General features: G+C 39.0%; 2 protein-coding genes across 2 annotated transcripts; one reads left to right on the forward strand and one right to left on the reverse strand.

Moving 5' to 3' along the window:
* Positions 1–1,153: 1,153 nt before the first annotated feature.
* On the forward strand, positions 1,154–5,497 carry ccna2 (cyclin A2). The gene is made up of 9 exons (XM_026940385.3): positions 1,154–1,397; positions 1,526–1,747; positions 2,715–2,937; positions 3,047–3,153; positions 3,249–3,472; positions 3,563–3,767; positions 3,917–4,030; positions 4,863–4,996; positions 5,092–5,497. The coding sequence occupies exons 2-9, from the start codon at positions 1,541–1,543 to the stop codon at positions 5,141–5,143; spliced, it is 1,266 nt and encodes a 421-aa protein (XP_026796186.3). The 5' UTR covers positions 1,154–1,397; positions 1,526–1,540; the 3' UTR covers positions 5,144–5,497.
* Positions 5,498–6,544: 1,047 nt separating this feature from the next.
* Positions 6,545–13,562, reverse strand: tmem33 (transmembrane protein 33). The gene is made up of 8 exons (XM_034305585.2): positions 13,406–13,562; positions 11,072–11,174; positions 10,746–10,840; positions 9,076–9,263; positions 8,855–8,922; positions 8,640–8,773; positions 7,546–7,629; positions 6,545–7,426 (listed from the first exon to the last, which is right to left on the reverse strand). The coding sequence occupies exons 2-8, from the start codon at positions 11,132–11,134 to the stop codon at positions 7,297–7,299; spliced, it is 762 nt and encodes a 253-aa protein (XP_034161476.2). The 5' UTR covers positions 11,135–11,174; positions 13,406–13,562; the 3' UTR covers positions 6,545–7,296.
* Positions 13,563–13,694: the final 132 nt, after the last annotated feature.

The following is a 13,694-nucleotide window of genomic DNA, read 5'->3' on the forward strand; positions in this document are numbered from 1 at the left end:
ATAGTATTGTTGCCCTACAGCTCCACGGTCCCTGGTGTGATCCCGGTTCTCTGGTTTCCTCCCACCTCCTAAAAACATGCCAGAAGGTGTTTTAGCTACATTATATGGCCAAAGGTTTGTGAACACCTGATCAACATTCCCAAACTGTTGCCACAAAGTTTGACACACACAATTGCATAGAATGTCTTTGTATGCTGTAGCTTTACAATTTTCCTTCACTGGAAGTGAGAGGCCCAAACCTGTTCCATGACAATACCCCTGTGCACAAGGGGGGGGTCCATGAAGACATTGTTTTACAAAGTTAGAGTGGAAGAGCTTGAGTGTCCTGCACAGAGCCCTGACCTCAACCCCACTGAACACCTTTAAGATGAACTGGAACACCGACTGAACCCCAGACCTCCTCGTCTGATATCAGTGCCTGACCTCACTAATGCTCTTGTGGCTGAATGAGCACAAATCCCCACAGCCACACTCTGAAATCTAGTGGAGAGCCTTCCCAGAAGAGTGGAGGGTATTATCACAGCAATGGGGAACTAAATCCAGAATGGGATGTCCAAAAAGCACATGGATGTGATGGTCAGGTTTCCAGAAATTTGGCCATATAGTGTGCATTAAAATCCCTCTTTGTGTGAATGAAGGTGTGCATCCAGGGTGCTGCTTCACACCCAGTGTTCCCGGGATACGCTCCGGATTCACCGCAACCCTATCCAGGATAAAGCACTAACTGATTATGAATGTAATGGGTTATATTTATTGGTAGTGGTTTTAATTTGTGAAATAAAACTTTCCTCTGATATTTATTTGGAGTATCTGAATGCATTCATGTGAAATCCAGAGGTGTATGGATACATCATCACACACTGAATTGGGTTTGTATTTGCAAATTTGTGTATTATATTGAATTCACAGTCGTGTGCATATCGTGGATAATCTGGACCGCACCCTCTGACCACACATGTACCGCCTTCATCTTTACGTCAGTTTTTTAAATTTCCATCGAGCCAATGACGTGAGCCTCACTCAACTCTTAACCGTTTTGTGTCGTGAGGAAGTGAGAGAAGTTTGGACACTTTCAGCCGCCGTAGATTAGTGACGTCTAGGGCTGTGCTGAATTCTGATTGGATAGTTTCAATAGTCGCGGGCTACTTGAACTGAGAAAGCAACAATAATCAGAGCCGGGGCTGAAGAAGCAGTCAAGTTGTGTTGGGAGGCAGAGAGAAGCTTTTATTTTATTTTTTTCCATGGCTGGTTAATTTTACGATTATGGCGCCATTTTTGTAGCTTAGCTTATTTCCTTTATTGTTTTGCTTTCATTTGTTTGGCTTTGTTGTTTATTTTTTTTTTGCACTGCTGCTGTTTGAATTTGTTTTGTCTGGCTTAGCAACAGCGACTTCACGGTATGGCGGTTTGATATTCTCATATTTTTATTACTTCACAATCGTGTAAAGTCTAAATGAGAATCCAAACGCTTTCTTTGTGTCTTTAGCTTAGCAACAAGGGGTCGCTTGTTGTTTTTTTCTTGCAGGTCGAGTATTTTAAGATGTCTGCACAAGGAAGCGCGCTGGATGGAGTAGAAGCGGTTTACCAGGAAAATCAGGAAAACATGCCTGCACGGTTACGAGGTGCAAATAAGAGCAGGCTGGAGAACCAGGAGAATGTGAACGCTAATAAACCGGCCACCAGGACCGTCCTGGGGGCTCTAGCCAACAACCCACGCCGACAGCCCGCCTTGCGAGGCTCCAAGCAGGTCCGTGTGGTTAGCATGGTTCGGGCTGTGTCCCTAATTCCACCTTACTTACTATAAAGTGCGCTCTCTAGGCTGTAGGCGCTCTCCTGTGTAGTCTACTATAGTGCTAAGTAGGCAGCTATTTGGGATTGGTCCTGGGATTTTGACTTGGTAACATTAGCTCTGTGTGTGCTTGTTCAGTAATTTAACAGTAAAAACAGTTTTTAGTGCATTTTTATAGCGTGTTATCCTAATTAATGTTTCCTGTGTTTACATTTTAGTTGGTTTTATTAGTGTTAGCTTCATTAGCTAAGTAGTTAATACTAACCACTGATTAACTTATCTACTTTTTTTCGGCTCGAATTGAAATTAAACACCATCTAATTTTCTTCCTTTCCTACTGTTAATGGCTTTTAACTCTATGTAAATATTAAATTCTCATTTTCACTCGTTTTAAATGGTCATATTTCTTTCCCTCCCTGTGTAAGAGCGCCATTTTACTTTCTCATGCTGATGCATTGAAGTGACCTGAGCCTTCAGTTTGCTCAGGCTTTACACAAGGCTGGGAACATTTTCTAACATTTTTAGATAGTTAAGATGTTAATTTACAGCCTTTCAGAAAAAAAAGGCACATTTCAGAAAATGTTTTAGGAACCAATAAATATTGTCAGTTATATAGACTTAAAGTCTTAAGGCTTCCAGTTGCTGTCTGTTAAAATTCAGTTTCATCAGCACTTTTATCAACCTTGCTAATGCATTTAATTTTATTTTTCACATTTTATAATTAAATTAATTAACCTTTTAAAAGGGGCTAGGTGCAAGAAAACTGAACATGGAAACCATGACTAGTTTAAAAAAGCAGTCTAGGAGGTCTTCAAGGTGTCCTGTGAATCTCTTCCTCTTATTTTGGTTGCATGATGTGTGACTTGTGTGATTCACCTCCGTTCCAGGATTTAACTGGCGTGTTCGTGTTCATTTTCATTTCTAGAGCTCGGCACCCCAAGCCTGTAAATCGGAAGACTCCAGCAAAAGCTATGTTGAAAAGCCTGCTTTTCAGATTCACGTCGATGAACCTGATGGGGCCTGCTCCAAAAAACAAGCGTCCACCAAACAAGCCACCGTGGGCTGCTCTCCATTAACACTGAATCCGACAGTAACACGGCTCAGGCAGCCTCTCGCCACTATTGACCTTCCCATGGAGCTCAGTTTTGGTGGGTAAAATCGTCATGTCACTGATTAAACTCATCTCAAAGTGATTTTGTGGTTTTCCTAATGTTTTCTTTCTTTTTTTCTTTTTTTCCTCTTTCCTCCCCATTTTAGATTCTCCCATGGACATGTCGATAGTTGAGGGTGACGAGAGGACTGTGAATGTAAATGAAGTTACTGATTACGCTGCTGAAATCCACACACATTTAAGGGAGATGGAGGTATGCATGCATGGCTATGTGTTGGGAGTCTTTGATACGAATCTTGAACAGAAGACTTGTTCTTTTGTTTTTTAAAATTCTGGTTTGCTGTTCAGGTTAAATGTAGGCCGAAAGCAGGCTACATGAAGAAGCAGCCCGACATCACAAACAGTATGCGTGCCATCCTGGTGGACTGGCTGGTGGAAGTCGGAGAGGAGTACAAGCTCCAGAATGAGACGCTGTACCTGGCCGTGAACTACATTGACCGCTTCCTGTCTTCCATGTCTGTCCTGAGGGGGAAGCTCCAGCTCGTCGGCACTGCAGCCATGCTCTTGGCTTCGTGAGTTTCCTTTCATTCAGCCTTGCTCTGGCTGGTCTTCATGTGTAGCTTGGTTCTGTTTACAGGATATTTCTCTCGCTCTCATTACAGGAAGTTTGAAGAAATCTACCCCCCAGAGGTGGCCGAGTTTGTCTACATCACTGACGACACCTACTCAAAGAAGCAAGTGTTAAGAATGGAGCATCTGGTACTAAAGGTCCTCTCTTTTGACCTGGCAGCACCGACAATCGTCCAGTTTCTCACTCAGTACTTCCTCAGGCAGCGAGTCTGCAACAAAGTGGAGAGCTTGTCTATGGTGAGTGAAGTCGTCTATGCTCTGAAGGTTTTGGTCACTACTGAATTTTCTAAGTTGGTGGCTTGTGTTGAGGATTTCACCACTTGTTAAATGGGCTTTTTTTTTTTTTTTTTTTTTTTTTTTTTTTTTTTTTTTTTTAATAAAAACAGTTTCTTGGAGAGCTAAGTTTAGTGGATGCAGATCCCTTCCTGAAGTACCTTCCATCTCAAATAGCTGCTGCGGCCTTTATTTTGGCAAACTACACCATCACAGGGGCTTCATGGGTAAGTTATACAGTACACCTTAATCAGAAATGGCTTTCGACTCCATATGTAGTGGCGGTTCACAAATTTGAATAGTCAGGGGCATCTTTAACTGTTAACTAATCCTACAGACCTCAGCTCAGATATTTCATACACATTTAAATACTGTGTACGTGTATTTGGGTTTTTTTATTCCTGTACTTTGAATTCATACAACACTTTAGGTCTAAGTTGAAGTTTGAGTTATTGTGGTTTTGATTAAACCCATTCAGTTCGAGTGACTAGATACCAGATAACTATAATCAGGATAATGATATAATGATATAATAACAAGATAATGATACAATTTTGATAACCACACTTTTTTTTGTTTTTTTTTTGGGCCACATGTCTGAGCTTTAGTCAATAGTGAATCAGCATGTCTAGTAAACTGGCAATTCAATTTGTATATGTGCAGATGTCCTATACCAGTTTATACAGGTTAACTAGTCTGCTAAACTACAATATTGTGTTAAGAAAATTAGGTAGACAAAGGTTTTATTCAAACAGAGCTGCTATCAATTTCTCAAGCTGAAATACATGTTACTGCTGTTTAAGGAAGAACACTGTGCTATTATAGGAAACTTATCAATCACAGGATGTTGTGATGAAGCAGAGTCTTCATTTCCACCCTGAAGTTGATTATTTTTCTATAACTGCATTTTCCTGAAGTTTTATTCCTTGCATATCACAGCTATATAGTACACTTTGCAGAATGTGTCATAATTGAAGATGCATATTAAAGTACCTTGGAGCCCTTGCCATAATTTTACAGTATTTAGTTTATTTGAATATTTGCTTGTTAATCTTTTAGTCCAAGGCTCTGGCTGAGATGACTGGCTACACTCTGGAAGACCTCATGCCATGTATCCAAGATCTCCATCAGACCTACCTCGGTGCTGCTCAGCACGCACAGCAGTCAGTCAGAGAGAAATACAAGGGCTCGAAGTAAGCAGACTGACCTTTTCACTTGTTTCTCTCGTGTGTTTTGGATGTTTTCGTTTGTATGACTAAGGGTTTCTTTCCTCTCCCTCTTTTTTTAGATACCATGAGGTTTCTGTCCTTGAACCCCCACAGAAGCTGATGTTGAATTGACCCTGACTTTTTTTTTTTTTTTCTTCTTTCTCCTCCCCTCCCCTCACAAATTCCAGACTCTAACAGGAATTGTGTACAGTCCTCACGTTGCATAAAGATGTAACTGCAATAACGGACACCGTAGCCTTCATGTGTGGAGGACATGGTGAAATTAGCATGTCGTGTATATTTTATGTGCAGTCCTGAAGGACTGCTGTTTTTATGCTTGATGCATCCAGATTTTGTACAGTAGGTAATCATTTAAAGCATTTTTACTTTTTTTTAAAATGAAAGCAACAAAAGTGGTTCTTTACAATTTCAATGAAGATATTTTTCCACCTGATATCTAAATAAACCACTGGTTTTTCTATAAAACTGGCTCATGAGCATTCATTCTTGGTGACTAAGGTTGAATTATGACACACTATTGACCATCTTAAAGATCTGCATGAGTTGTAAAGTGGAATTTGATGACTTATGGTGATCAGGGTGTGCTGTCCTAGAACAACCAACATACTAGTGTTACTAGTATGCAGTTCAACACTGATAAATTTAATGAATGCAAAGTTGTCTTTTAATCTGATTAGTTACATTTAATTAGTTCCTGTTATTGCATACCTATTTAGCAGCTAGAAATTTCAGAATGTTGATGTGGATGGTCTAAGCTTCACCTTGGCATCTGGGGTGCTGTGTGTGTGGTTTTTGTTTTTTTTTCTCCTCTCCCTTCAACTGTTTCACGTCTTGTTACTATAATAGAAACAACATATTGGACTTCGAGCACAAATTGTGAATTGTGATCTGCTTTGCAGCCAGCACTACTCTACCTTCCAGACCTGCAGTTAGAGAAATCTAAACACCTGACCAATCAATAATCCAACATTGCTATGGTACAACACGCATTTAATTCTTGTTTTAACATCTAGTGTTGAATCTAAAACCTTTAACCTAAACCAGTCAGTACACTTAAGTCAGTTAGTGTTTAGATTTGAAATGAAATGATCATTTGGGGGAAAACAAAAGTACACAATGTTTATCCTTTATCCTAAATGTTCGACATGTTTGCTGTATGAAGGGTACTTATTTGGTCTTGTGCTGGAGCTGTACGGCTAAAACAAGGAATGCTTATAACTGCTCATTCTAATTTAAATGCTTTTTGTACCATTCATATTTAACTCCTCAAAAATCTCATTATCCCATTCATTTCAATTTTATTACAGTAAAATGAACTGAACACAGTGTACATCCATACATTATGCTTTTGTGAAAAAATCCATTCTTTTTCTCCACACCAACATGAAGATATGACTTGACTGTGTTCAAGGGAAAGTTTAAATTAGAATTGGATTAAGTTTTATTGATATTATGTTAATTTCAAACTTTGTCAAATGAATTCATAAACTGAACATGAATAAGGGATCCATGTAAGTTTACCTCTTTTTAATGAAAAAGAGGAAATGCTTTTACTTTGAACAATTCACATTCAAGGCAGCATTTTAATAAGGGAGTACATTACATAAATCATTGTTTAATAAATCTGTTAATTAAAAAAGAATGAAAAAAAAAATCAAATCATAAAGGGACCTCCTCTTCTACTCTCTACTCACTAAAAAAAAAATTAACCAACAGGTTACATTTCAAGATAATCCAGCTACAGTCATAAAAAAAATGAACAATTTTAAGACCACTGAAACAAAATTACACACACATGTAACAACAGATCAAAATCTCTCTTCCTAACAAATGATACAGACCTAGCAATTTACTTAGCAATTTATTTACTCTAAGTTAAGCTTAAATATTTTTTGTATTCCATCCACACCCATAAGAAAAGCATCCATACATAGTAGTAATTTTATAAATAATCCTTCAAAAGCACTGCCCAAAGAGCTATAGCAATTTGACAATACACCAGGTATATAGTGTTTGCTGCTCTTTTTCTGTCAGCCTTTCAGACCTGTGGAGTTTCTCCAAAATAGCAACTGCTTTCCATGCAGAAGACGAGATCAGCAGGATGTCGAGCGTGAGCACTCAAACATCGTCTGCCTGCTTAGAAATCTACATTGGAGGAACTCTCTCCCAGCTAGTCACGTTGTAGGAGTTTAAAAGTGTGTGCGTGTGTGTGTGTTTATCAGTGTGTGATGCTGTGTCAGAGAGTGTGTTGATACACAGCGTATTTAGACTCCTGTAGGGGCCAGCCGGCTAATGAAGGCGATGCTATTGAGGCACATTCTCCTGAAGAAGGCTGGGCAGGCAGGCTTCATCACAAAGTGCTCCAGGAGAATCCGCAACTCCGTGAACAAGGTCCTGACAAAGAAGAGACCACCAAATCAGACGGTCAATAAAGCCCAGACTTGAACCCCTACACACATACATGCATAAATATTCATAAACAGATGTGCAAGTGAAGAAAAGGGAGTGCTTACCGACAGTAAGGGTTTCGTCTGGAGGCATAACGCAAAGTCAGGAAGCGGTAATAAATGAAGGGCTGCAGCAGGCTGCCCTGTCCGCTGAGAGGAAGAAAAATAAAAACAGAGGTCACGCTATCAATAAGCGCACATTTTTCTTTTTTAAATAACATTTTTTACACCACAACGTGGTTGAATGCTTGAATCTGATTGGTCAGAAGGTCTGCATTATTTCTGTATAACAGCACGGCTCGGACAGTAGTTTCAGCTGTAACATGAATGATGGGTTAATATTAATGCGGTCAATCTAATGTTATTGTTTCTATAGTAACAACTCACACAGGGGCTTGTACGGCGGACGCTCCACATAATGCAAGACTAATAACAAACTTGCAAAGGAAAAAAAAAAAAACTTGTTTAACAAAGTAAAACCTATTATCATTGACGTGGTGATGTTTTCTGTTATGAGACATCTAACATTTAGTGGAAGATCTCCGTTATAAGCGCTTTGTAACAATCAAAGTTTCCCAGCAGAGGACTGCATTTTTTGAGAGAGAGAGAGAGAGAGAGAGAGAGAGAGAGAGAGAGAGAGAGAGAGAAGGTGACGACGGAATGACTATCGCAGCCATAACAGGTGAGAACAGGACTAACTTGTCTCTCAGAAATGCCGCAACATCAAATCAATAAACTATTAAAATGTGGAACGCTTTGTTCATTAATAAATTAAACATTGTAATTGTTGGCAAATCACTGTGGTATAAGCAGAATAACACGCTCCAGATCATGCTGTTATATGAATAATGCACTCTGAGGAGTAGCGGCACTCTGCTGTGCGTTGTGCCGCATCACACCCCCCGGCATGCATTATTTTCATTTAACAGCACAGTCTTCAGTCTGTTATTCCTTACTTAATCGTTCACTATTAGTCTTAAATAAAGTAGCGATAAAGTATTAGAATGAGCACATTAATATAAACCTGGGATTTGCCTTGCAGTTAGAACTAAGCTAACTAAGCTGCTGTTACAAAACATTAATCAGCACCTTCTGACCAATCAGAATCGTTCATTAAAGTTATTTACTATTAACAAAGAAAACCTGATGCTCAAAGCTACCTGAAGAGCATGAAGACAGTCGCTGGCATCAGGAAGATCTCATTGCAGGCAATGAACTTGAGAATGTTCTGCTGATTGGCTGTGAGCTTGTTCAGGAAGTTCCGTACGAACATCAGACTGCCCGGTCCCATCGTCTAAAAAATTAAACAATCAGCAGAGAGAAAAAAAAAAGGGCTCTACTGAAACAATAAGGCTTTATAGCTAAACTGACTTACATCCAGAACCTTCTTAGTGTAAGTGGTGGCATGAAGCAGTGAGAAGAGGAACACAGGGAATATGCTCACTGAAAACTGCTGTTAAGGATCAAAATGTCTCACAGACTCATGAGATACATTTCACAACACTGGAACTTTACTTCTCTCTAGTGCTATAGTGTCATAAGGTCAGAAAGTGATTGGTGTGCATCATAAATCAGGTGTATATTGAAAGAGGATACTGGTGATGGGGTAGGAGTTGACCAGGATGAGTGAGTAAAGGAGGTAATGGCAGCTGTCCTCCTGTAACGCCTGCGAAAGGAAGGCTCGGCTCAGCTGGAAATGAGGAAGCCTCTGGTGCAGACGCAGAGCGCTGGTCAAAGCGTTGGCCAAGAGAGCCCTCTGGTAGAAGTTAGCCGCTGCCATTGGCCTGAGAGACAAGAGGAGTTCATTTAGCAGGCTTTTGGTTGTGCACACAAAATGAAACCAGCTCAGTATTAATATCAGGTGATCAGAAGATCAGTGCATTTCAGTAAAAACAGTGGGCCTCATTTATCAAGCTGGATACAAACGGTTTTATTCAGAAATTGTTCATATGACTGTTTACACAACATTTTGTGAAAACCAGTCCTTTTTTTATTGTTGGCATTAATTAAAAAACATTTATTAAAACACAGAAAGATAGAAAGCAAGCCAACACAAACCCGTAAATTGAAACAAATAAAACTACTCTATTGTGACGAAAGAAATGGTGCCATATAAATGGAGGAGGAGCCTGTCTGTCTGCACGCAGCCACAAGCCGTACGCAACTGCCTCAGCTGATAGATACTTGTTATTATTAATATTAAATATCATTCGATATTTTTATTGCCATAGAAATGAGTTAAAATTAATTTCACTTCCGCCCTTCAGCCTTTACCCTCACTGTTTATTTCGTTCTCCCAGCTGTCTGTGCACTTGACCTTTTATGGAGTTTGGTGGAAGTCACTACATGCAAACGAGCTGTGTCAGGAATGCGCTTTGCACTTTTCAGGTGATCAACATATGCACACGAGTACAAAGAAAATCAGCGTTTCTGAAACTTTTGAAAATCTGGCAAAAAAATAATTTTTGTTCAGTTTGGCTTACGCAGACATTTACACACAACGTTACTAGAAGATTGATAAATGAGGCCTGATATTTGTTTATATTCCATATACAAGAATTACAGATTATCATAATACGACTATTTATATAGCCAGTTATATCCAGTTATCCTCCTAATCTGCTCCATTTTAAAGAAAATTACTTATATGCATAAATATTACATAAGATATATAATTTTGCTTCTGTGCTTCTTTGCTTAAAGTGCAAAATTGTCATTCAGAATAACTTTGATACAACACTAACATCAAAAGACACAAAACGCCTCAGATAAATTTGTGCTTTTAAAGAATAGTTCTTATTTCTGTTTTGAAAAGTGTCATTTATCTTATTTTTGTCTTATATACAAGGTCAAAATGTCAAATCTAGCACAGAACCTTATTTTAAACAGACACACCAAGTAAAATATACAGCTGCAAGCAGCAATTAAGGGGACCAAGCATTTTCTGTCCTAATTTCATACTTGCAGTATAGGCTTATAAAGAATTTAATGTCATCATCTTTCAATATGTAAAGTTTTAATCAGATACAGAAGACTAATATATCAGGATACTCCTACCATTTCCCTCATTGAGTTCAATACTGTTTAAATCAATAAGGCAGTCTTTTAAAAGAGATCAATCTTTATCTCATGGAAAAGCTCATGTTCATAATAAAACCTTTGACTACTACAGGGAAAAAATCTCAAAATGTCTGAACTGAAAGTAAATACAACATATACGAAAACATAAAACCAAGTCAGAGCTGACTGAATGTTAAATGACTAACCCAAGCAGAGGAAGGATGAACATGATGGAGCAGTAGACCGTGAAGAGACGCGAGAGCCACATGGCCGTCTCCAGTTTGTTACTCAACAGGAATTGCTGCAAGACACACAAAACATTTTTAATTTTATATTCTGGAATTACAGTCTCAATTCAATTTAGGTATTGTTCTTGACACTAATTTCAATTCATATTTAGGTATTGTTCTTGACACTAATTTCAAACAGCTTTAAAAAAAAAAAAAAAAAAAAAAAAAAAAAAACAGATTCTCTAACTCAACAGGGACGAAGATGAAACCAAATCCATGCTGAAATATTTTGTGCCACTCACCACAGGCCCTGTCTGTGGAGGAGGAGGAGGAGGAGGGGCATTTCGCTGATCTGTGTCGGCCATCTTTCAGGAAAAAAAAAATAAAAGTGTCTCGATCTTCACCCTGAAAACAAAAACATAATTAAGGAGTACAAAAAAATTAAATGATGCCCACGATACTTTAGCAATTCGGATAAAGTTCTATCGATTTATATTTTAAATCCAATGAGTAATATTTAATAACATATTCAGGAAATCAACACAATTAGATTACTGCAGAAACCAGAAAAATAAACTCAATCCATCAGTATTTAAAAAAAAAAAAAAAAAAAAAAAAAAAAAAAACAGACTACAGTTTACTTTTTTAATCTGCGACTAACTTTTAGAAACCAAATTATTTTGATGTGAATCAATGACAGAGAGGATTAAAAATAAACTAATGACAATATCCAATTTATAACTGAATAGCAACCAAAGCAGGGCGGCACTGTGGTGCAGTGTGTTTCGTCGCTGCCTCACAGGGTTCAAACCTGAGCTCAGGTTAATGTCTGTGTGGAGTTTCACATGTTCTCCGCACATTCATGTGGGTTTCCTCTGGGTTCTCTGGTTTCCTCCCACCACCCATAAACATGTCGTAGGTGGACGGTCTAAACGCTAAACTGGACCTAGATGTGAATGAGTGTGTGAATGTGTGTGTATGGCGCTGTGTGATGAACTGGAGTCACATCCAGAGTGTATTCCCTGGGATAAGCGCTGGCTCCACTGCAACCATGACCAGGATAAAGCACTTACTTACTTGCAAAGGAAATAGGGATGGCAGAAAGGAGAAAGGAAGGAAGTATAAAAGAAAGAAGCAAGGAAGGAAGGATAGAAGTACTACTTGCATAAATGAGATAAATGTAAGTCACTCTGGATAAGCACGTCTGCCAAATGCCATAAATGTAAATGTAAATATGGAAGGAAGGAAGGATGGAAGAAAGGAGAAAAGAAGGACTTATGAAAGTACCAAAGAAAAGAAGAAGGAGGAAAGGAATAAGGAAGCAAGAAAGTAGGGAAGGAAGGAGGAGGAAAGGAGGTATGCAAGAAATGAGTTAGGAAGGTAGAAAGGAAGTACAGAAGAAAGCAGTAAGGAAGGAAGGGAGGACAAAGAAAGTAGGGAAGAAAGGAGTAAGAAAAGAAGGAAGTACAGAAGGAAGGAAAAAGAAGGAAGGAAAGAGGAGGAGGAAAGGAGGTATGGAAGAAATGAGTTAGAAAGGAAGGAAGTACAGATGAAAGCAGTAAGGAAGGAAGGGAGGACAAACAAAGTAGGGAAGGAAATACAGAAGGAAGAAAAAAGGAGTAAGGCAGGAAGGAAGGAAAGAAGGAAGGAAGGAAAAAAGTAAGTAAGGAAGAACAGAAGAAAGCAGTAAGGAAGGAAAGAAGTATGGAAGGAAGGAAGAACAGAAATATTAAAGTACAGAAGAATGAACCAAATCGAACCCCACACAGCTATTAATAATAAATAATACTCACCCTTTCACACCATTTCATCACTAAATACTAGGTTATTTACGGTAATTTCTCAGTATAATGTCTAAAGTGTGGCGCTACCACCGAGTCATTCAATAATTAAAAATCCCTTCAGATATGCGATTCTTGTGAGCATCAGTCTACCAGACACCAGTTTACTTTATATTTTGTGACTAAATAAATGTAACACAGCCAAAGGGATCCTCAAGACACTGCTGAAAGGACTGTTTAAATGACAAATCACTTTATTTAGCCCGTAAACACACAATAAACACAGAAAACACAATGAGCAGCTTTAACCACCTTCCGCTTGACCGCGTTCACTTTCTCTGACCACCGACAATCCAGCTGGAACATTATAACAGACATGTTAACAAAGAGAGAGGAGGGCCGAATCCCAAATGTCCACCTGTTCCCTAAGGAGTGACCATACAGCTGTGTAATTACACACTCCGTAGCCTGTGTAGTGCACTTCATACCTGCAATGAGGCGCAGTTTGAGATTCAGCCCACATACCGCTAACACTAGCGCTAGGATGACAGCGTGGTCATGTACGCCCTGTCACTTCATTTTATTACATTTCTATAACTAATATGCTGTTTTAAATGTAACCCATGAATTCTGACTTTAATTATCCCTAACTACATCCAAATAACTCACTCATTTCACCGGACATGTCCTAACGCCATGACATCTCAGGGGCTCGGGAATGGAAACGTCTAGAAAGTGGCACCGTTGCTAGGAAGCTAGCTAGCCTTAACTACAAACTACACACACCACAGAAATGTTTAGTACAATTTACAAACATATGGCTTTGTATATTCAATCATTCACATCTATAAATACCTGTAATGTCTTCTTAATCGTCTCTAAGGTGAATAAAAGTCCAGCCCTGTGGTTGCTAACAGCTGCGTCTCGAATTGATTCACAGGAAACGCGACAGATCAGCTGACCTTGCAACTTCAGCTCTTCTTCTTCTTCTTCGGCATTTCTTTACACCGGTGCTTTGGCGCCACCTACTGCTGAAATTGATATTTACAATAATATTTTTCTGCCTGGCATAGAGATACACTATACAGTCAAAAGCTTGTGGACACCTGACCATCACATCTATATGTCCTTGTTGGACATCTCA

This window comes from Pangasianodon hypophthalmus, chromosome 7 (genome assembly GCF_027358585.1).
Source record: "Pangasianodon hypophthalmus isolate fPanHyp1 chromosome 7, fPanHyp1.pri, whole genome shotgun sequence".
NCBI lineage: Eukaryota > Metazoa > Chordata > Actinopteri > Siluriformes > Pangasiidae > Pangasianodon > Pangasianodon hypophthalmus.

Bases quoted from the DNA above. Each gene is read 5' to 3' on its own strand.
- ccna2 (XM_026940385.3), top strand. From the start codon at position 1,541: ATGTCTGCACAAGGAAGCGCGCTGGATGGAGTAGAAGCGGTTTACCAG. The intron at 2,938-3,046 runs GTGGGTAAAATC...TCCCCATTTTAG, and splicing joins TCCCATGGAGCTCAGTTTTG to ATTCTCCCATGGACATGTCG. The intron at 3,473-3,562 runs GTGAGTTTCCTT...CTCTCATTACAG, and splicing joins GCAGCCATGCTCTTGGCTTC to GAAGTTTGAAGAAATCTACC.
- tmem33 (XM_034305585.2), bottom strand. From the start codon at position 11,134: ATGGCCGACACAGATCAGCGAAATGCCCCTCCTCCTCCTCCTCCTCCA. The intron at 10,841-11,071 runs GTGAGTGGCACA...TGTGTCTTGCAG, and splicing joins CTCCACAGACAGGGCCTGTG to CAATTCCTGTTGAGTAACAA. The intron at 8,774-8,854 runs GTAAGTCAGTTT...TTAATTTTTTAG, and splicing joins ACACTAAGAAGGTTCTGGAT to ACGATGGGACCGGGCAGTCT.